The 24051-nt window shown below is 46.9% G+C and overlaps 1 protein-coding gene across 6 annotated transcripts; it reads left to right on the forward strand.

Annotated features, from left to right (window-relative positions):
• Positions 1-14524: 14524 nt before the first annotated feature.
• On the forward strand, positions 14525-19517 carry LOC109752303 (uncharacterized). 6 transcript variants are annotated; one of them, XR_006665086.2, is made up of 4 exons: positions 14526-15402; positions 17364-17438; positions 18715-18915; positions 19162-19517. XR_006665086.2 is itself a non-coding variant. In XM_040392037.3 (3 exons), the coding sequence occupies exons 1-3, from the start codon at positions 14570-14572 to the stop codon at positions 18776-18778; spliced, it is 972 nt and encodes a 323-aa protein (XP_040247971.1). In that variant the 5' UTR covers positions 14526-14569; the 3' UTR covers positions 18779-19517. The 6 variants fall into 6 exon arrangements, 3 of the variants coding, with proteins under 3 accessions (XP_040247972.1, XP_040247971.1, XP_040247973.1); XR_005759459.3 differs by having other exon boundaries at positions 14527-15402; positions 19091-19517; XR_005759461.3 differs by lacking the exon at positions 17364-17438 and having other exon boundaries at positions 14525-15402; positions 19091-19243.
• The last annotated feature ends 4534 nt before the right edge of the window (positions 19518-24051 follow it).

A 24051-nucleotide genomic window follows, 5' to 3' on the forward strand; every position in this document is an offset into this window, starting at 1 on the left:
AATACTGGAGCAATTGCCTTGGCGAAAGAATCCAGATTTCACAAGAGAACCAAACACATCAAGAGACGCTTCAATTCTATCCGCGATCAAGTCAAGGAGGGAGACATAGAGATTTGCAAGATACATACAAATTTGAATGTTGCAAACCCATTGACTAAGCCTCTCTCACGAGCAAAACATGATCAGCACCAAGACTCCGTGGGTGTTAGAATCATTACTATGTAGTCTAGATTATTGACTCTAGTGCAAGTGGGAGACTGACGGAAATATGCCCTAGAGGCAATAATAAAGTTGTTATTTATATTTCCTTATATCATGATAAATGTTTATTATTCATGCTACAATTGTATTAACCGGAGACTTGGTACATGTGTAAAGAATACATAGACAAACAGAGTGTCCCTAGTATGCCTCTACTTGACTAGCTCGTTAATCAAAGATGGTTAAGTTTCCTGACCATGGACATGTGTTGTCATTTGATGAACGGGATCACATCATTAGAGAATGATGTGATGGACAAGACCCATCCGTTAGCTTAGCATTAATGATCGTTTGTTATTTCTATTGCTTTCATCATGACTTATATATGTTCCTCTCACTATGAGATTATGCAACTCCCGAATACTGGAGGAACACCTTGTGTGCTATCAAACATCACAACGTAACTGGGTTATTATAAAGATGCTCTACAGGTGTCTCCGATGGTGTTTGTTGAGTTGGCATAGATCGAGATTTAGGATTTGTCACTCCGAGTATCGGAGAGGTATCTCTGGGCCCTCTCAGTAATGCACATCACTATAAGCCTTGCAAGCAATGTAACTAATGAGTTAGTTGCGGCATGATGCATTACGGAATGAGTAAAGAGACTTGCCAATAACGAGATTGAACTAGATATGATGATACCGATGATCGAATCTCGGGCAAGTAACATACTGATGACAAAGGGAACAACGTATGTTGTTATGCGGTTTGACCGATAAAGATCTTCGTAGAATATGTAGGAACCAATATGAGCATCCAGGTTCCGCTGTTGGTTATTGACCGGAGATGTGTCTCGGTCATGTCTAGATAGTTCTCGAACCCGTAGGGTCCGCACGCTTAACGTTTGATGACGATTTGTATTATGAGTTATATGTGATTTGATGACCGAAGTTTGTTTAGAGTCCCGGATGAGATCACGGACATGACGAGGTGGTCAAGACATAAATATTGATATATTGGACAATGTTAGTCGGACACCGGATGAGTTCCGAGAGGTACCGGATAACTATCGGAGTGCCGGAGGGTTATCGGAACCCCCTGGGGGAACTAATGGGCCTTGATGGGCCTTAGTGGGGGAGAGAAGGGCCACAAGTGGCTGTCCACGCCCCCCCCCCTTGGGTCCGAATTGGACTAGGGGAAGGGGGTGGCGCCCCCTTTCCTTCCCTTCCCCCTCTCCCTTCCTCCTCCCCCCTTACACCAAGTGGAATCCTACTAGGACTTGGAGTCCTAGTAGGACTCCTCTCCTTGGCGCGCCCTACAGGGGCCGACCGGCCTCCCCCTCCCCCTCCCCCTCCCCTCCTTTATATACGGGGGCAGGGGCACCCTAGAACATAGAAGATCAATTGTCTTAGCCGTGTGTGGTGCCCCCCTCCACAGTTACACACCTCGGTCATATCGTCGTAGTGCTTAGGCGAAGCCCTACGCCGGTAACATCATCATCACCGTCACCACGCCGTCGTGCTGACAAAACTCTCCCTCGTCCTCAACTGGATCAAGAGCTCAAGGGACGTCATCGAGTTGAACATGTGCTGAACGCGGAGGTGCCGTACGTTCGGTACTTGGATCGGTTGGATCGTGAAGACGTTCGACTACATCAACTGTGTTACTAAACGCTTCCGCTTTCGGTCTACGAGGGTACATGGACACACTCTCCCCGCTTGTTGCTATGCTTCTCCTAGATAGATCTCGCATGATTGTAGGAATTTTTTTGAAATACTACGTTCCCAACAACAACAACAGTTGCAGGTACAGGTAATGCGATGATATGACGTGAGAGCGATGCTTGCTTGTTTGTAGTTCTTCTCCTGCTTCTCCTTCTTCGATCAAGGGATTAGGTTCCGGGTCGGGAGCCTGGGACTAGCAGGGTGGATTTCGTTCTTCTTTTCGTTTGGTTTCATCCATAGTTGGATCCCACTCTTCTGTATGATGATTGCTATGTATTGATGTATTGTTGTATTTATGTTGTATCTTGTGGCGAGTGTAAGACTTTATCTTGTATTCTCATCTATTTAGTACATGGTATGTTGTAATTATGTCCACCTTGCAATGCGCTCGAAATTTGATTGTGCCCCGATCATGAATTCATCACGTGATTGGGATAGAATCGCATCTTGGGCGCTACACCTGGACTCTCAAATATCCTGCTACCTATGCTTACCCATTGGCCAAGACCACCTCAGACCATGTCCCACTCAATATTTCCATTGGATCATCAATCCCCAAATCTAGGGTCTTCAGATTTGAAAACTATTGGCTGGAACACCATGAATTTAAGGAAGTTGTGCACAAAATCTGGACTCAGGAGGTAAATGAAGAGGACAGTGCCAAAACAATAGCAGTGAAGTTTAAAAGGTTGAGGAAGGGACTGAAAATTTGGGCACGGAGATATCAGACTTGAAGAAAATTATTGACTGTGCAAACTTCTTAATCCCGTGTTATGATAATTTTGAGGAATATAGAGATCTCTCTAGGAAGAATCCAATGGCAGAATCATCATCAAAACCCACTTAGAAACTGTCTTGGAGCAACAAAGAAAATATTGGAAACAGGGGGCTACAATCAGATAAATTAAGGTGGGGGAAGCCAATACCAAGTACTCCCAAGCTAGAGCTACTATCAAACTCAGAAATAACTGCAATGCCATGCTAAAAGATGAATCAGGTTTTGAACATCACGATCATAATGCTAAGGCTGTTATTCTCTACAGAGCCTTCAAGGACATACTAGGTACCAAGATAAAGACACATAATCCTCTGCACATTCAACACTTGTTACATCCCATTGATAATCTCTCTGATTTGGAAGTACCTTTCACCAAAGATGAAATAGATAAAGTGGTTCAGCATATGCCTGCTGACAAATCACCAGGTCCAGATGGGTTTAATGCAGCTTTCTTGAAACATTGTTGGGACATCATTGCACCAGACTTCTATAAACTCATAGAGGACTTCCACTCAGGCAAGGTCAATATTCAAAGTATCAACTATTCCTTCATCACTCTGATTCCCAAGCATGATGCAGCATCAACTCCAACAGATTTCAGACCTATCTCCTTGCTGAAATGCACACTCAAGATCATCACTAAACTGCTGGCAAATAGATTGCAGAAAGTTATCCTGGGCATGGTTCATAAAAATCAGTATGGCTTTCTCAATAATAGGTGTATCCAAGATTGCCTGGCCTAGGCTTATGAATATATTTATCAATTGCAACAAGCAATAAGGAACTCATCCTTTTAAAACTGGATTTTGAAAAGGCATTTGATATGATCAGCCATGATACTATTATAGAAGTGATGCGGGCTAAAGGTTTTGGACCTAAATGGATTCAATGGATCAAGATGATCTATGAGACTGGTTTCTCCTCAGTTTTACTCAATGGGATCCCAGGAAAATAGTTGCATTGTAAGAAAGGTGTCAGGCAAGGGGACCCACTCTCACCTCTGATCTTTGTTATTGCTGCTGATATCCTACAATCTATGATTAATGAATCAATGTAACACTCTCTTGTTACCTCCCCATTAAATCACAGTTCCAGTGCAGATTATCCTATAATCCAATATGTTGATGACACCATCCTTTTGGCTCATGCTGACATTAGACAAGTGCAACACATCAAGAATTTGCTACTACATTATGCTGATTATACAGGTCTGAAGGTCAGCTACTCAAAATCTACCCTGGTGCCTCTTAACACACCTGAGACCAAATTGCAAGAGATTTCAAACCTCCTTGGTTGCACAATTGGAACTTTACCTCATAAATATTTGGGACTACCTCTTTGTAGTTCTAAACCCAGAGTGATTGACTATGTTCCCTTCCTGAAGAGAACTGAACACAGATTACTAGGATGCTCTACCCTTTTGTCCACAGGAGACAAATTTACACTCCTCAAGTCAGTATTTACAAGCATGCCTACATTCTTCATGTGCACATTGATGATACCCAAGACTGTGCTAAAACAAATCAACACCTACCTCATGAACTGCTTCTGAAAAAATATGGCTATGCAGATAGAGGTGCTGCACTCATTTCATGGCAGAAAGTTTGGAAACCGAAAACTCATGGAGGCCTGGGGGTATTGGATTTGCATACACATAACCAAGCTCTTCTCATGAAACACCTGCACAAATTCCTAAACAAAGCAGACATACCATGGGTTAACATTATCCGGGAAGCTTACTATCAAGATAGTATCCCAACAAATAAGATGGTAGGCTCCTTCTGGTGGAAAGCAATTCTAAAGCTGCTTCAACCTTTTAAGAAAAAGACTATTTATAGAGCAGGAAAGGGTGATACTGTTAATTTTTGGAAAGACAGATGACAAGAGATCCCACTGAATGAGAAATACCCAGAGCTCCATTCATTTGCAGTCAGTCATGTGGTCTCTCTCTTTCAAATCTAGCAACAAGCAGACTTCAGTCAACACTTCCACATACCTCTTTCACTGGAAGCCTTTAACCAATTCAATGCTCTTGAAGAACTGTTAAGTAGCAGAACAAACCCTACTGTTCAAGATGTCTGGACCTTAAACACGGCTTCCCAAAATTCTCATCCATAAAACCTTACAAATCTATGATGGGAGTGAGTACTGCACACAACATTTTCATGATGGTTTGGAAATCTGCTTGCCGTCTCAAACACAAAATCTTCTTCTGGCTCCTACTGCATGACAGGCTGAGCTCAAGGAATATGATTAAAAGAAGAAATATGCATCTGGACGATTACACCTATGCTTTATGTTCAGATAAAATAGAGGAAACCATTTCACACCTATTCTGGAACTGTCCTTTCACATGGTTATGCTGGAGCTCAATCATACCTAGCAGAAACATAGGCATTTCCATTTTTGATGAAGTGTACCTATTGAAAGATAGATTACCACCAGACATTGCAATGGAAATCATTATCATGGGATGTTGGAGTACATGGATGATCAGAAATGATAAAATCTTCAAGAGAGCACCACCCCATCAAACTCATGGAAATTCTACCTTAAAGAAGGACTCCAGATTACCAGGCTTAAAGCAAAGCAGGCAGAAGCAGAACAGATCAGCTCTTGGATAGTACAAAACTTGTAATTTGATTCCTATGTTAGATCGAACTGGTGCTGGGTGATCTTTGTGTGACTATGTTCTATACATATTTTAATTAATGAAAATACCGTAGAACTATTGTTCTACAGTTTCGGCTCAAAAAAAAGTATCGTGTCTAGGCTAATAAGCTCATCTATTGTAGGATAGACTGAATCCCACATTCTCATTATTTTCACTTGAATGATCCAATTCTATCCCTTTTTGTTAAGTCCCTCGACTTGTTGTACGCCATTCGAATGTAATAGAAAAATATTTATCAATTGAGAGAGCACAAGAGTTTATCCAAAAATGGTAAATTTGCCAAATAACAATAACCAAACTTGATGATTCAGGTCAGAAGTGCTAGGGCGTGACTTCGTCGGACGCGAATGAAATGGTCGTCATGGCTTTAACGTCGCGGCACAGCTTTGTCCACTTCAATCTCTATGGGATGTCGATTTGGGTGTTCCGTGGTGTGTTCAAGGCGCAGTCTTAGTTGACTCCTAACTCTTTGGTGTGTGCTTTATGCGGTCGGTTGGACCTGTTTATATGGGTCGCCGTAGCTGTGCTTATGTGGCCGACACCATGTGAAATCTGAAAATATACTTGTCTTATTTATATGTATCTTTCCGTGTTTGAAATTGCAATCCCGTGAGCATGTTACTCTCCTTGTTTGCTTATTAAGCTTGTGTTGACATCAGATTTTGGCACGGTATAAAAACAAAATGAGATGGCCTCAAATGAAAGGGTTTTCAGCAAGAAAAGTTCACGTCGTCCAGTGGAACAACTTTGATGTTTAGGTTATCATCGTCCGACCCCATCTTAGGGGCCGAAACTGTACTTTTAGTGGCAGAATTTAATGTTCCGAGTGATTTTCGGCCGATTACGCCCTCAATACGACTTCGGGTGAAGGAGCACTTTAAAGGAATTTTCTTCGTCTCGTCGAGGCAATTGATTTTCATATATAAATCGTCTCAATCCGAGTTCATATGCAAAAGTTACAGTCAATACGGTCTAGCCCGACCAGAGACCAAAATATTACGCTTGACGCCAGACACATGTTGATGAGTGTCTGATGCAGTGCGTGAGCAATTCGGCCCTCAAGACATTCTTGAATCAAAAAACCTTCAACACGGAAAAGTTTCATCTCGTCGAGCCTATCGATTTTTATATATAAGTCATCTTAATCTGAGGTCGAATGCGACCTGGAGAGACAAATCAAGATCATGCTGTATTTTCAGTCAGGAAATCCGAGTGAAAAGCTTATCATCCGAGTGAAAACTTACCGATCGAGTGAAAAGCTAACCATCCGAATGAAAGCTCACCGATCGAGTAAAAGATTGTTGTCCGAGTGAAAATATAGTCATTCGAGTGAAAACTTACCGATCGAGTGAAAAGCTAACCATCCGAGTGAAAGCTCACCGATCGAGTAAAAGATTGTTGTCCGAGTGAAAATATAGTTATCCAAATGAAAAACTTACCATCCGAGTGAAAGTTTCCATCTGATTGAAGAAGTCTAGTCGGGAAATCCGAGCGAAAGACTCTAACATCCGAGTGAAAAAGACCATTCGGGCGATCCGAGTGAAAGACTTTAATATCCGAGTGGAGAGATCCGAGTGCTCCGACCAGAAGCTGAAGATGTGCATGAAAGATTATCTAGATGACTTTGGATGCAAAAGTGTTCAACACGGAAGTTGTGTGTATCGTCGAAATGGTCAACTTTGGTTTTGGTGTGATCATCATCTGAGATAGTATACGGCCTGCAAGTTCACTAGAAGACTCGGACAGTCCAGTCAGCTACATGACCAAGACCGACTGGAAGGTAAAGATGTGTTCAAGATGGACATGTTTGGAGAAGTGATCAACATGAGAGTTGTTCCTCTCGTCGAGGCGCACAAATTTGATATCTAGGCCATCTTGATCGGAGGTCACATGCAAGTTCGACGGCTCGGGCAAGAAGAAAGACAGAAGTTTGGGCCAGTTTCAGACTGAATCCGAGTTGAAGTAGAACTAGAACTCTAGGACGTGAATTGATGTAATTTTTCTTGTAAGGAAAGCCTAGATGAATTCTTTAATTGTACGGGAAGTCCAGCCGCCTCTTATATATGTTGGAGGTGATGGTCCATTGGACAACACACAATCGAACAAATCAATATACTACTTTTTCAGTCTACGTTTTATCTCTTCATCGTTTTTCTCTCTCGTTCTTTGCTATTCCTCGAGTTTGAGAGCTACGAGTTCTTAGGCTCTAGGGGCGAGTGAATCGACCTAGGACAGTCCATAGCCGCTGCACTTCCTGACGGGGTTCCTCCCGGGTGTGCAGGGTTTCAGGTCTACAGAAGCGCCCGTTGACGGTCCTGTGTATCGTGTTGTCGGTCGGGTCTCCTTCGACGTGAGGTGTGGTGCATCACCCCCGACATTAAGGGTACACGTGACGTGTTCGTGTGTCAATAGCTTGCTTGTTGGATTCGTATTTCAGGTTGTCCATGACCCATTGATGGAAACATATCCATCTTGCTGTTTTGAACGGATTCAATGGTTTTTTAGTCTGGACTCAATAGTAACTGCTCGTGGCTATCTTCTTTTGCTCGTGGCAATCATTTTTTGTGTACTATTTGTATGTGACATGTTGTACTTCTGGTACATGTCAATATTTTCATGCAACATTTATACATCTTTTTAATCTCAGCCTTTGATATCTAAAATTAAAGATCAGATAATTTAATTTATGTGAATGAGTATGATGGCTTGTTTGCCTTTTGTTTTAAGAATATAGATCCTAACAAATTACAGGATTACAATGTAACAAAATTTACGCACAACCCCTTGGGGTAAAAGGAACTTAATTTTTAGCCACAAAATAGTTGTCAAAATAGTACGACAACTTTACGCACACCCCCTTGAGGAAATAAGGAACTTAATTTTTAGTCACAAAATAGTTGTTCAAAATAGTACGGCAACGTTAGCCAACTAAGAGCATCTCTAGCGGACCCCATAAAAGTCGGATCCGGAAAACGCGTTTACAGTTCACTGCAGATTAGATTTGCGGAGCGAATTCGTGTGCTGCAGATCAAACCTCGTATATGAAATTGTAAAATTAGGAAAAAAACATTCGCCGGAGAAACTTGCAACGACATTCATCATACATAGTTGATCATCATACTACATCGTAGATAGTTGTTCATCATACTACATCATAGTACTACATAGGGGGGATGTGCGGGCCGTGCAGCGTACCCGAGCCTAGGCTACCAAAATCGATGGGTGCGGCGTCGGCGACGCGGCGGAGGAGCTCAGTCCGAGTTCAAGTCGAGGTCGATCGAGACCTCGGCCTGCTCGGCCTTCATGACTTGCATGTCCGTCTCCTTGGACGCGTGCGCCTGCAACGCCACAACGGCCTGTTCGAGGAAGATCTCCTCGATCTTGAGCTCGCGGCGGCGGCGCACGTCGGCCTCCTCCTCCCTCGCCGAGCGCTCCATGATGGCGCGCTCGAGATGGTCCTCCTACCCCGGGGGGAGGTAGTTTTCGGGGCCAATGGCGCCTCGACGCGGCAGGTCTGCGTCGGTCTCGAGCTTGAAGGCGAGCAGCCCGATCTCCTCCGGCTCTCTCTTGATTGAAGTGGGTCGCGAGCTCGAAGTGCCAGTGGACGAGCTCCCGGCGGCTGAGGAGCCAGAGGAGGCGCGACGGCGGCCCGCGAGCTTGCACTCATACTCGTCGAGCTCGCAGCCTTTGAACGTCGGCTGCGGCCGGCTCCCATACTTGAGCCACTTCCGTGCCCCCGCTTTACGTGCGGCGTCTGAGATGCTGCTGCGGTGGCGCTCCGCGTCATCCCCACCACTTCCGTAGCCGTCCATGGGTCGGGAAGGGTCTCTAGGGCTTTTTTTAGGCTCGCCGGCGGCGAGAAATTCGGGCGGAGGGGGAGGAGAATCGTGGTGGAGCGATGATGGAGGCGAATAGGATTTGACCCGTATCCGAGCGGTGAAACCACATGAATAGCGGTGGAGAGGGTCTTTTTTCGGGCCACGGTAAACTTTTTACGGACCGGGCCCGGGATACGGAGTCTGTTCTGGCAAGAAACGGGTCGAACTCGTATATCAGAATTATACGGGTTCGGCCCTTTTACGGGGTCTGCTAGAGATGCTCTAAGTTGGTCTAAATCATAGTCAGACCCCTGTGTTCAAAGTTAGAGATATGAGCGAACCAACCTATGATTGGATGGTTAGAGGGACTGTGGTATCTCTAGCCCACCAGGGTTCAAATCCTGGTGCTCGCATTTATTCCTGGATTTATTTCAGAATTTTCGGCGATGCGCATTCAGTGGGAAGAGACGTTCCTGTCGACGACGAGGCGCCTACGGTGACTTCGTAAATCTCAAGATGATATACCGGCTCAGTCTTTCGGAGGTGCTCATAGGGATAGAGTGTGCGTGTGTGCGTTCATAGGGATAAGTGTATGCGCGTGTATATGAGCGCTTGTGTCTGTATTGATGTTAAAAAAAGTTAGAGATATGAGGTAGAGATAGAATAGGTTTAAATCCGTGTAATAACTTGCTTTGTACTGCTTATAAATAGTAGTTTCCACATGACTTTGTAGACTTGTTTCGTCCGCAGCGGAGACGTATACGGCGACGAACTAGTGAGAAAACCAAAGGCAAGTGAACCGAGCACTCTCGCTCGATCCTACTACTCGTTCCGGACGGAGGCTAGATGGCGGACGAGCACGTTACAACCCAGCCGAGCGGCGGCTCTCCACTTTCACGCACAGGGAACGACTCCTCCACGCATAAGCGTCCGGCGGACGAGCCGACGCCGGAGTCGTCGACCAAGCGGTACAAAGAGATCGTGCGATCTCTTGGTGACATGCGCGAGGCGCAGGCCACGCTTTACGATCCCAAGCGAGGGTGCTTCGACCGCTGCCGCGGCTTCCGCTGGTACAGGCGCGACCCCGCCGTATTTGACCACGACGAAGAGTGTAAGTAATGAATCTCTCTCTCCTCCTCCGCTACAAGTTTTTTTTAGAGAAAAGGCGCCGGCCGAGTTTGAGAAGAGCTTTCATCTAGCCCAACTTTGAATTAACAAAGCCATCAAACGGTCAGGATTACAAAGGCACCATGATACAGATGAAATGCAAAGGAAAGCGGAAAGAAAGATACAAGGCACTAGGTGGAACAACACAATGGCAACAGCAGAAACACTGATGCCGACGTCCAGCACTACGCCTACACCAACTAGCCAACTAAGAACACGGAAGGAGGGCCACATTGAGCAAGCATCGAGCGCCGGCTGCATCCACAGGTCAAACATGGGCTACACTTGAGTTGTCTCCACCGTCGTAAAGGGCCACTACCCTTTCACCCAGGCTCGATGCGTGCCGCACCGGCGAACAGCAGAATGGCTATCATAAAGCCCAACTCAAGGTGTCCAGCTGCCATAGGAGAAGCAGACGGAGCTGACCAGCGGACCACAGAGGACCAACCAGACGAGCACCAAGCCGGTAGTGGCAGCACGGAGCACGGGGCGCGAGCTGTCGAACGAAGGCGCACACCGATGGAGAAGACCGAAGAAGGCATCACTATGCACCAGGCGAAGCCGAGCAGGAAGTCGCAGGAAGACCAGGCCGTCATGCTTCGGAGCCAAGCCACCAGCCGCTCCACCCCCAAGAGCACATCCCGGTCGCCGCCTTCAAGAAGGATCACGGCACCAAGGTGTCGTCGACGCCCAGATCAGGGGAGTGCCGACTTTCGCCGGAGCTCAGGGGGGAGGCGAATGGGAGAGGAGCCACCCCAAAGCCTCCAAAAAGGGGATCGGCGCCAAAGGCGTCGACTTTGGGGTGGCCGCCGCGCCGGCCAGGGGTTTCCCCCGGATCCTCGCCCAAATGCCAGATCCGGCCAGCAATCATCAAGAAACGCCGACCGCAGCCGCCGGGGACCAACACAGGCACGGATCAGAGCAGATCGGGCGGCGCCGAAGCTTCTCCAAGGTGGACCGGCTACCAGCGAGGCGCCACCGCAGCACCGACGTCCACGACCACCACCTGCCCACGCAGCCGTGGAGGCCGCCCACCAGCACCCGCCAGCGCCGCCCGCCGCTCAGGCCACGCCGCACACCACCGGCCGGGGCCGCCGCCCCGGGAGCCGCAGCCCTCCACCCATGGAGGAGGCGTCAGATCCCCCGCCGCCACCTTCATCGAGGCTGCGCGCGAGCGCCGTGAGCCCCTCTGGCAGCGGCGGAGAGGAGGGAGAGAGGGGAGGGAGCGCGAGCGGCGGCGCTAGGGTTGCCCCCGAGTCGCCTCAAAGGAGACGACGCGGGGGGGGGGGGGGGGGAGGGGGGAGTTTTTCCTCCGCTACAAGTTTGTCGAGAAAGTATGCCCGCAAATAGATATGGAAAAGACAAGGCTGCTCCTTCTGGAGCAACCCAATGCTGCTGCTGTCGTTGAAGCAATCTGGTCTCTTAGAGACTTGGCAAATCCGGCCGCGCGTTCACGGACATTTATCGGTCACGTCTCAAATAATGCATTTCACATCCTGATATTTTAAATTAGAAAATCTGGTCTCTTAGAGACTTGGCAAATCCGGCCGCGCGTCCACGGACATTTATCGGTCACGTCTCAAATAATGCATTTCACATCCTGATATTTTAAATTAGAAACCTTAAATTCATATTATTACATGCAACATAGCGATGTTTAAGCGGAGCTCATCCGGTCGCCATGGCCATATCCGGCGGCCGGCCGCGCTTCCCAGAGTGTTGGTCCGTTCGCCGGCAAGGTAGAGTAGGGCATGGGACACGATCCGGTCGCCGGCAAGGTAGAGTAGGGCGTGGGACACGAGCCGGCTCACGGGACTCAAGACGCCGCCATCTCTCATGCCCTACTCTTTCTCATCGGAGCTCAAAACCCGTTGGGTGCCGGTGGACGTTAGATAGATGATGGATCCGTCTTGGGACGAGCCGGCCACATTCATCATGATGCGGCTGCGGCGTCCGGACTGGTGCACCATACAAGGTGCTGGAGAATGCGACTCTGCCTCGCCACCGTTTGAGGCCGGTTTGAAGTGCCCGGTTGTAGATTCTTTTAGTGCCATGTTGGTGTGCTGCCGTGGGACTGGCGGACGACATGAAACAAAATATATGCAGGAGAAAGGGCGAGACATTTGAGTAGGTTTGTTTCACGATCCCAAAGCACCTGATGGACTTTGCAGCAGATGATATTCCTAAAAACCAGGCTGCTGCTCCTACTGCAAGATGGGAACGACCAAAACTTTCATCAAAGTAAATTTTGATGCGGCTTTCAAACAAGAGCAGTTTTAACATGCTCCCTTCTATCTCCTTTTTTTACATAAGAGATAAGAGTATATATTAGACCTGAGCCGTTGATTTCATTAATTAGTGGTCTGATTAACTCTTTTCTTCTTACCTCACATGTTAAAATTTTCCTTCAAACAAGACTCCAGTGATGAGGTGTATGGTTATATATTGTGGTTGGACTCGGGCGAGTTCATCGCAGCTGGAGCGGGAAAGCTCATGCATGTTAATGAGGGTGCCTTACTGCAATTACAATTCAGGTGTTCATAGTGTCTTGTTGGAATATGACTCTCTACCCCTGGTACAAGCCCTCAATTCCGGATATTCGGATAGAGCAGAGCTTGGGGTCCTGCTTGGTGAAGCCAGAAGAAGCTGCATTGTTCGGTTTGATTGATTCATTTGAGTTTGTTTTCTGCAGGAGGCCCTGTAACTTCGTAGCGTTCTCTTTAGTGCAGTTTGGCTATCATGTGGCTGTGCCAGACTTTGTCTTAGAATTTGTCTTAGATGGAGCAGATGCCAGACTTTGTCTTAGAATTTTCTTTTTTTGCCAATGACTTTGTCTTCGACTTGGTTGCTAACGATTCTACGGCGCCAGTTGGTTAATGGAAAGTGTTTTTATACACTATTTTAATAAAATGTTTTGTGTTGCTTCTCTTGAGTCACAGCAACGGCGCGGTTTTCAAGGTCACTTGACGAAATCCCGGAGTCTCAACTAGACAGCTTGATATTGGCGTTGAATGTGATTCATGTGAAGGTATTGGCCTCCGATGTAGGTTTCCCGGTCAGCGTGTTTGGGAATGTGTTGATGAGAGATGACTTGAACTTCAAATGCATCTACCTCTTCCAACGTGATAGAGACAACTGCCAGGTCATCAACTCACCGGTTAGTACTGATATTAATCAATCCTTGGATCGTCAAGCTATACATGTACGCATTGCCTGTCATATGATGTTCGGTGGTGATTTCCCGTGGATGGATATCCTGCGCAAATTGAAAAAAAAAGATGGCCATAATTTCTTCAGTAAGTAGATACATTTCTTCAGTGGTGACATTATCTCTTTTTTAATCCCGGCCCTGTGTTGCAGGATGAAATGCTAAATCTGATAGGACCCAATCGAGGACCGGCAGATGCTAATGTTTTCTATTTTGAGATCAACCTAAAGATCAGGGGCGAAGAACCTGCTATGGATAGGATTTTCAGCAGGACCTTGCTGGACCAAAATTATCTTCTTAATGCATGGACTAAGAAACAACAAGTTTCAAGTTGGCTGAGTATATTAGAGTTGGCATACAGATCTGTGCACTATGCCATGGAAGCCACGGTCGGTGTCAAAATTTTGAGAGGGCCAAGATTCTTCCACTGAAGCCTGATAGCTTCGACCTCCGAAGATCCTAATGAGATGGTGCTATATGACAGTGAGCGCTGGGGTGCCAATACCAAGGTTGCTGAGGACGGGTCGGTGAATCTAACTCGTTGTCTAGTAATTCTGCGCGTAGACGATGATTTATTCCTAAAAGTTTGTGTTTTTGGCCGTCGTCATAGAAGAGCTGAGCCCAAGACCACTGTCTTTACAGTTGAACATTCTGATAGATCATTCGATATAAAATTAGGTTGTTATCACTTACAAGTCACCATGTCCTGGTCAGGCATTTTGTTGCGCTAGATATATTTGTTTGATCAACAAGTAATATGAATTGAAAGGAGTTTTCTTTTTACCGCCGTGCGTGATTGTAGGGTTGTACGTGGAGTTCCATATTCTCCTCTGCGGCGGAGTACGGTCAATCATTTTTTGAAAGTCTTTTTTCTAACAGTAAGGCTGGTGGGTTCACTGTCGCTGCGTTTTTACACAAAGCCCCCTGAAGTTTTCTTTAATTAACCCGCGCTCCAAATTTATAAGTTATAAGTAAAAAGAAAACGATTCGCTCGTTCACATGACCCGAACGGACAGACGCAACGCCGGGTCTGCCCCAATCCCGACTCCAGGCCGTAGTCCTCCGGCGATCTCGGCTTCCTCTTCCTCAACACCTCCGCCGCCTGGTCCACGGGAGACAGTCCCGCCCCCGCCAGTGCCGCCTCGCTGTCCCCGCTCGCGGCGACCTCCAACGCTTCCTACCACGCCTACGCCCGCCCCGGATCCCACCTTCTTCGACGACGTCGTCGACGTCGTTGCCGACAAATACGGCTGGGACCTCGACGCCGAGGTCCGGGTCTGGCCGATCGACGCCGAGCGCTCGCTCGTTGGCGCCGTGCAGCGCTACGAACTTCGCGCCCGCGCGGGGGGAGCCGCGGTCGCGCTGGCGCGGGCCTCCGACGGGGCCGTCGACTGGAGCCGCCCCGACGCCCCCGTGGTGGAGGAGGTGGTCGGGCTCGACGGGGTCGAATTCGTCGCCGGCGACGACACCCTGGGGTTCGGCTCCGGCATCAGGGACCTGGCCATGGTAGGGCCGTTCGAGCTGGTGGTCTGCGATGGCGCTGGACGGGGCCTCGCAGAGCTCCAGTTGCCGTCGGTGAGAACTCCCCCACCTGAATCCTTAATTGCAGAACCAAAACAGAGCCAGAGCAGTTTGTGTTTACAAGCGGGGGAGAGAAAAGGGATTGGGGAGGCGGGGACCAAGCCAAATCAATCATTCAGGATGACGAGTTTCTGGAGCCAAATCGACATGCGCCCTATCCTCCCGAAATCTGCTCCTCCAGTGCACAGCATCATCCCTACAGCACTTCAGCGTGGCCTCCAGGGAAGGAGAAGCCCCTCTGAACACCACCGGTGAGTGCTGTTTAACTTTTAGCTTTGTTGTTGCTTCAGATTTTTGCTTCTGGTTGCTTGCTTGCTATGCTATTGAAGTTGTGTCACCTTTAAGATGAAGCAGTTACTACAATTGGTGAATGGTCTAGCTGCTGCTTACCCCTTTTCTGTTTGTGACTTCGAATTGATTGCGGTTGTCGTAGTGTCTCCTCACTATTTAGTACAGATATATCTGGTTTAATTTTTGTTTTGTGTACATTGTGTCGATTGGAACAATTTTCTCCTAGATTTGCAGGTAAATTTGTAAGGATATATGCAACAAAATTGAACATCAACACCTTCAGTTTGGTTCCACTTGTCGCTCTGACCCTGATTGCATAGTGCCACCTAAGTACTACTGAACTGTAGAATGGTAATAATGGAAGAGGATACTAGTATCCAGTGTGTGACATGCTATGTGCATTTAAATTTGCTATGTTAAGTACATTAACACACATATGGGAATGTCTTTACTAGGGGTGGCAAATCAATGCCCAATATGTGAGATACCAGAACATTGGACTCTTCTTTTCAATGGCTTCTACTTAAATGTAACTTCCTGGATGTTCGATTTTGAATTTAGCACAACTCTAAAATATCAAAGATAGGATACAACATTTTATTTTGGCATGCCTGGGCAAGGGCTTGTTCTGGGTGGAAAAGGAATGGACACAAATACGATAATCAGACATATTCAGTTTTTGCTTGCATAGTTAATTATGTACAGCAGTGATGTCTGTATATCTTTTGTTGTTGTCTGTTGGATATCTTTGTTTGCTGTGTGTTAGTTATTGTTAGCATACAGAGTGTGCGTGCGCGTGTGCATGGTCACCGCGCCTGTACGTGGGCTAGGTAGTGCGTGAGTGGGTTTGTGTTCGTGTAGTAGTGGCACACGATCTGGCCTCGTGGGCGTCCTGTAACTGTATATATACGCCCTCCGATGGCTGATGCAAAGTGTGTTGAACCTCATTCCTGCTTTCATGGTATCAGAGCCACGGAGCACCTGCAAAACGGGCGAAGCAGCGGCAGGTGGTGGTGGTGAAGGCGGAGCTGGGTTAGGAGCGGCGAACGGGAAGCTGAGCTCATCAAACCGAACATGGCGAGAGGTGAGCACACGCCGCGTAACAGGGTCAAAGCAGCGATAGCCGCGATGGCTGGTCTTCTGCGACAATGTGTCGGCCGTCTACCTCTCCAGCAACCCTGTGGACCACCGGCGTACCAAGCATATCGAGCTGGACATCCTCTTCGTTCGGGAGCGCGTGGCGCTCGGCGAGTTCCGCGTCCTTCACGTCCCTACGCGTCAGCAGTTCGCCGACGTGATGACGAAAGGATTGCCCACTGATGTCTTCAGGGAATTTCGTTCCAGCTTGTGCGTCTCTACACCCGACGCTCCAGCTGCGGGGGTGTGTTAGCATACAGAGTGTGCGTGCGCGTGTGCATGGTCACCGCGCCTGTACGTGGGCTAGGTAGTGCGTGAGTGGGTTTGTGTTCGTGTAGTAGTGGCACACGATCTGGCCTCGTGGGCGTCCTGTAACTGTATATATACGCCCTCCGATGGCTGATGCAAAGTGTGTTGAACCTCATTTCTGCTTTCAGTTATGTCTATAACAGTCACCAAATAAAAAGTGGGCATGCCAAATACTGTGCTTGGCATTTCTTGTAAGCAGGTCATGACTAGATATGTTACCATTTTTCATGAATTAGTTTATATAAACTTCATCATAAGTTTCGGCCACCACTCCTCTCCCCGGGCACCACCCCTGCCTCGCCCAGATCTGCCGAGTGGGTAGGAACAGCTGGTCATCCTATACATGACATGTGTTGTTTAATTTTGATTGGGTATTATTCTCTTCTGTTCGTGTAGTAGATACATGTTGGAGACTGCTGGCCCCGCCTTTGATACTCCAGTTCTGATTATTAGTCTCCCCTTTTAACATTTTTAGGTGTCCTGTCTCCAGTGTTCTTGAGCACCATTGGGTCGAGGAAGGAGAAGCCATCCTATGGCCGAGGAGCAGCAGGTTTCAGCTTGAAGCTAATCCCTTCTATCTATTACTTTTTACAATATACTCCATGATTAGTTGGTCAGTGCTTAGAAGGATGCCACTTTGCATTTGTATTATTCAAAGCTAATCTATTCACTCTATTATTTTCTACAACATATTCCATGATGATTTGAAGCTACATGTAGTCTGACATCATTTGAAATGTGCACAACTAGCAAACCCCGGCTATTTTTAAGTGTATATGTTTATATACATGTACAATTTCGTGCTATTGACAGGCGCCGCCACAACAAATGCTTCATTACTTTAGTTGAAGTGACGTATACTGCACTGCATGTCAATCGGGCAAGCTTTTGTTGGTAATCTTGACTAGAACAGTTTGTTAGCCACATGAGATTTTATTTTCTGGTGGTTTTATTGGATGGCTTGGAAAATGCTCCCTTGACATTGTCCCGTTCATCAACAGAAAGATTGTCAGCCTTACCCCAAATTGCAAGATCTTCGGAATAAAGGAGGGGAGACTGAGACCAGTAGAAAAGAGATTCTTCAGTACACAATATATGCATTTGTTGATTTTGCAATTGTCCAGGTCAGACCTGCTCTGCTTCGGTCTAAATCTACAAGGCCCTGAGCTCCACTCCATGGCCCTCCTCTGCCAAACCCCGTCCAACCTCCTCAAGCCAACTTGCTTGTCGGGGAGCCTAGCACCGCTAGCTATTTGCATGCTCGATAGTTCCTCTTCTGAAGATACGAGTTAACATTCTGAACCTATGCATTCGATGAGCATTACTTAGTTAGGAGGTAACTTTCTGAACCTATGCATACAGCATGTATTACTTTTCTTTGCATGAGTAAACTTTCTGAACCAATGCTTACAACATCAAGTATTACCAAGAGTTCTTTGCTTAAGTTGCTTGTCCTTAGAAGAATCTGGACGTATCATTTTCCGTAACCATCAGCAAGAACACATCATGAGTGCCAGATGTGTAACCGTTTGCTTATGAATTCCAACAGTAATAACATTTGCAATGTAAAGGTCATAACATAGTCATGCATCAGGATGATGTGCACCACGTGGGCATTAATACTAGAATGGCGTATGTGGATAACGAAATATCCAAAGATACACTTGACTGGATCAATTTCTTTTCTTTTCTCTGGAATTGTTTCTTATATACGCGCATATGTAGATGCTATGCATGCCAATGTGATTACTTATTCTTTTCATTAGACAGTGTGTTCCCATCAATCCATCCATGCACCGGACTGACAATTTTGTTACCCTGTTCAGGTTGCAATCACAAACAACACTGAACTACTGGCGTATGGCAGTGAAATACTTGTTGCTCGCGTGAGTGGAAGTTTAAAACGGAGGAAGAAGAGACAGCAGAGTGTATGCACTACATGTATGCTACTACTTAAAGCCTTATTGCTTGTCTTGCAATGAAGGAGTACAGGTCCTTCCATATAGGACTTATAAACTGATTACGGTGTGAGTATTTCTACTAGCAGCTTATAGCTCATCTTTGCAATTTTATTGTCTCTGAAGCATGAAGGTAAAAGGGAACAAATCACTTTCTTTTAATGGACTATGTTCTGAATCCAATTAGCATATCCAGGCCATAGCTTGCTATTTTCTCATATTTGTAGTTCAATTGTGTTTATAGGAATGGCTCAATATTCTCATGGCAAAATGAGGATGGGGCGCTCTGTCATCTAACATCTGTTCTACCAGCAGGGCTGATGGCACTCTATGGCAATACCAAGCTACTTGATAAGTCATGGCATGAGATGCGCCTTGGATATAAGCCAAACATCAGCCTTGAGGTGATCCGTGGCGCTGTAGTGATACACTTTAATGGAAATATGAAGCCATGGCTTGATGTTGCTTTCAACAAGTATAATGCTCTGTGAACTAAGCATGTAGAGACAGAAATGGAATTCGTGACACTATGTAATTTTATATCTGAAGTGATTGAAGAAATGCTCCACGAATAAGGCAGATACTCGTATATGTTCAACATCATGTACTTAAGCCAATGTTATTTTTAGGCTTGCTGACTTGCTTTATTCATGATCGATGAGCTTTATTACTTAGCATGTAACCTTCCCAGTTTATTTACTAATCCTCCATCTTTTTTTAGTTATGTGTACACCCTTCCATTCAAGTATGGAAACAGGCAATTCCAGCCATCAACAGTTGCCGCACCTGCCAACATTAAAGAAATTCTGTAGGCCCTATGTAGTTGTTTTAGCTTTCTCTTGACATACTTTATATATGTTCATGATAAGTTGGGATGGAGGATTATCAGTGTAATATGCACTTGCCTTTGTTAAAGCAATTGGATATAGACCTGTATGTGAGATCTTTAGAGATCATTTATGAACATGTATGTTTAAGCCTATGAACAGAGACAAAGCCAAATATGTGCTGCAAAATGTTCCAGTTTGCAGCCAAACATATATGCAAGAACTGTTACCTATGCTTGCCCAAAACCTATTATGATAGTGTGCTAGCTACTTGTACCGTGTAGATTCATGGAAGAGCTTTGTGCTGAAAATTAGGAGAAAGAGAAACATAAGCGACAGTTCAGCAAGTTTTGTAATATGAGTTGTAAACGAGAAAAGACCCGTCTCGAGAATTATGACAGGCATATGCCGAAGGAAAGAGAACCTAAAGGAAGGAAAATATGAGTTGTGAAAATTTGACATTGACTAAATTCTCCATGGCCAGAAAAATTCAATTAAATCAACCCGTAGCAACGCACGGGCATATTTACTAGTTACTTTTAATTACCAAGTGCACATAGAAAACATATTAGATTAAGTTTAATTGTTAGATTGTGTTTAGTGGGCCTAACCATGTGGTTGTAATGGATCTGTGTACATCTATGGGGCACGTTTAGTGAAAAAAATGTTTGCTCTTTTATAAAGTACTAGTAGAGAAAACTTTTGTCTATTCATTTTCATCATGGTAGTACAAGAACACCACACATAAAAATTACATCCAGATTCGTAGAAGCGAGTCAAAGGCACGCCGCTGTCATCGTCTCTTCCTCGTCGGAGCCGGGCAAAACTTGTTGTAGTAGACAGTCGAGAAGTCGTCGTACTAATACCTCATAGGACTTAATTCTCATCTAGATGTGGTTTAGCAAAACTTAAAACATATCTTACATTCTTAAGAAGTTGGTCCCAATTCTCTTTACATGCGGAGTGTCCACATCATCTTGCATGCCACATCATCCAGAATTTCCACTTCATGATGCATGCCATGCCACACAAGCATTTTCTTCCAATCATTTGGCTTTACGTAATGCGAAGTTCCAATCTATGTGGCCATGTAGTATCTCCCCTCGAAGAAGAGGGGTCAGCCTTAAAAGACCCACCAAAGATTTACTCCTTGCACCAATCGAAGAATCCCCTGGTTACTCCCAAAGTTAATTAGCGATCTCTTCCTCTTCCGTCTTTCCTATAACTGACGATTCCTTTTCTTTAGATGCCTATTAACCGACGAGTCAATCTAAAGCGACTCGCCTTCGTGTCGATCACAAAATCCACCACCAGCGTTTCCTTATCCTCTCTGCACTGCGTCTCTTAGGATCACTCCGTCTTGATCTCCCACATTCTTCTCCACTGCGTTCTTCGCCGGCACCTCCGCCCCTGTACGCCTAGCCGCGGGGGCAGTGGCCGCTCACGATCTAGGGGCGCGGCCAAATTCAACGCCGTGTACCCATACTGCTGTTGAGAACGGAGTTGGCTCCTGACCGGCTACCTTGATCTTGAGTTTGGCCGCGCCCCCCTCCCCCTCTAGAATTTGGGAAGCTAGATTTGGAGTTTTTTTTAATTTCTTTACCATTCTGGGTTCAAAACTGTTGATTCGATTTTCCGTTACACGCCATTGGATTCTGGCCATCAGGTTGGCTGTTGATCATCGATTGTCCCCTTTTATCAGGCAGCTGGATGCTCTCTGCCTAGGATCTGCGTGTCTGCTCCCTGCCTAGTCACCACTATGTCATAGAGATGGTCCTTTTTTGTGAAGAACATGTGGAGTATTGGGAGGTTCACCGCTATGTCATTGCTTTTAGTGTCGAGGCTTTCTGGTGATATGATTATTTTAGGTTAATGAGTCCCGCTTCGGTACAACCCTCTCACAATATGTATAAAGGGTAGTATGGACTTTTCACAATCTATATCAACTTTTGTAGAAACGTATACGCAAAGCAGCTTACTTGGGCCGGCCCATTTGGGATGGCATACGATCAAAAATAGCGACGAGCTGGGAATCGAACCCACAATCACTTAGAGCAACTCCAATGGGGCGACCCATTTCGTCTGCGGGCGTCCGTTTGGGTCGGCGCGGACAAAAAAGCCGGCCTAACGCGCCGACCCAAACGGACGCGCGTCCGCTTTCGTTCGCCTGCCGACCCATTCCCGGCCATTTTTGAGCCTGATTTGCGTCGGCGCGGACACAAGACGGACGCACGCGCGCTCGCCATCTTTCCTCACCGGGCCCGCTGGTCGGTGGCACAGTGGATTCACACCCTCGCCCGCCTGCTACGTTGCCGACGTCGCCGGCCATTTTTTCAGATTAAAATGGATACATAGATAGTTCTAGCGTACACAGATAAAATAAAAAGATCACTAGTCGTCGCTTTCTGACTCCGACTCGGTAATGTCCTCCTCCGACGTCTGAAGGTAGGCGTCAGCAAGCTGCTCGTCTTCAAAGTCCCAACCCGACGTTTCTTGTAGTTTCAGTTTCAATTGAGCTGCCTGCTGTGACGCCCGGATAATTAGGCTACAACAATCCCACGTTAATGATGCCACTTCACCACGGTTACTGTTGTTAATCTCGTGTTAGTTCAAAATCGATTCGAAATTCAAACTTAAAATAAAGTCAAACGGTAAAGATTTTCAAATATTAAAACTAAAATGTTGGGGTGTTGCCAAATAATGCATAGGTAATTATTGTGGAGAAACCACACTTTTATAAAATATTTAAAGGCTCTAAAGTAATTAAAACAGCAGCTATGACAATTAATTAAATGCCTTTTAAAAATAATAATAATGCAAACTATTTTAATTAGGTGTCAAACTTTTTGGGGCAGTAGAATAAATTATAACATTAATTTAGGAGTTGTATTTATATTTTATAAAACAGAAATTAAAAGAATAAAATAGATAAAGAAAAGAAAACAGAAAACAAAGCTAAAAAAAGGAAGTAATCCCCCCACCGGGCTCCGGCCCAGCAGACCACAGGCCCAAATGGGCCAACCCACCAGGCCCAGCCAGGCCTCCTTATCCCCCCACTCCACGAAACCCTAGCCACGAACCCGCACGACCCCGACCCCTCCTCGTTCCCCACTCCCCCTCCCTCACCCGATCCCGTCTGGATCGAGATCGGGGCAGCGAGCCCCGACCACCTCGCCCGTCGCCGCCAGGAGACCACGCCGCCTCGCCGTTGGACGTCGCCACGCCGGAGCTCCTCCGCCGGCCTGCTTCCTCCTCCCCATCGTCCTGCTCCCCCGTCGCCTGTCGTCCCCATATTCCACCTCGCGCCCCGCTGCCACTCCCCTACCGGCAATGTGAGCCCCGCCGCCGCGCTCGTCTTCGCGCGAGCACCTCCCGCTCCTCCTCTCCCCTCTGCTCCCGTCACCGAATCTGACCGTGCCGTCGTCCGCGCCGTGGCCCTGATGCCATCCCCGATGGCACCGGCCCCGCGCTGCTTCGCCCCCGCCGGCGCCCTCTGCAGCTGCCGCTGCCGCCCCACGTCCGCCACGCTCGCCGACGCCCTTGGCCTCACTGCCGCGCACCCGTGCCGGCCACGCCCGAGGCGCTCGCGCCTACGGCCGCGCCCGCCGGACGGCGCCCACATCCGCCCCGTTCCTGCGCCCCACCCCTTGCGCCGGCGACGCCGCCATACCCACGGCCAACTCCGGCGCTGCGGCCGCCGTGCCTTGCTCCTGCCCCTTGCCCCGCCCTGTTGCGGTGGCCTTACCCCGCCGTGCGCCGGCTGCCTCGCCCCCCCCCCCCCCCCCCGTGGCTGGCGCGCCCCCCCTCTGCCTGTCGATCTGGGCGCTCGCCCAGTCGGGCGCCGACGCCCACGCCCGCGTCCGCTAACCGATCCGCCCCGTTAGGCCCCTGTGCCACTGACCAGAGGGGCCCAGCCCCCTGAACGATAAAAAAATGATGAATAATAAATAAAAAAATAAAAAAAATAATAGAAATAAATTTAATTAATTAATTAATTAACTTAATTAATTAAATTAATTAACCCTGTTTAGATTAATCTAATTTAATTAATTAGTTAACCCTAATTACCCTAATCAGTCTATCCCCACGTGTCGGATGACTGATGACGTCAGCATGATGTCATGCTGATGTCATCGCAAAACTATTTCGGATAATGTATATATTAAATAATTAAATAAATTCTAGAAATTAATAAAAAAATTGAAATCAATATAAAATAAACCGTTGCTCAGATGAAAATACTTTGTACATTAAAGTTGCTCAGAACGACGAGACGAATCCGGATACGCAGCCCGTTCGTCCACCACACATCCCTAACCTATCGAACTCGCAACTTTCCCCCTCCGTTTCATCTGTTCGAAAATGCGAAACATCGGGA

Source organism: Aegilops tauschii, chromosome 6 (assembly GCF_002575655.3).
Source record: "Aegilops tauschii subsp. strangulata cultivar AL8/78 chromosome 6, Aet v6.0, whole genome shotgun sequence".
Taxonomy (NCBI): domain Eukaryota; kingdom Viridiplantae; phylum Streptophyta; class Magnoliopsida; order Poales; family Poaceae; genus Aegilops; species Aegilops tauschii.

Coding starts and splice junctions, on each gene's coding strand:
- LOC109752303 (XM_040392037.3), top strand. CDS start 14,570: ATGACCCGAACGGACAGACGCAACGCCGGGTCTGCCCCAATCCCGACT. Junction 15,403..17,363: donor AGCCCCTCTGAACACCACCG/GTGAGTGCTGTT, acceptor TAACATTTTTAG/GTGTCCTGTCTCCAGTGTTC. Junction 17,439..18,714: donor CTATGGCCGAGGAGCAGCAG/GTTTCAGCTTGA, acceptor TACCCTGTTCAG/GTTGCAATCACAAACAACAC.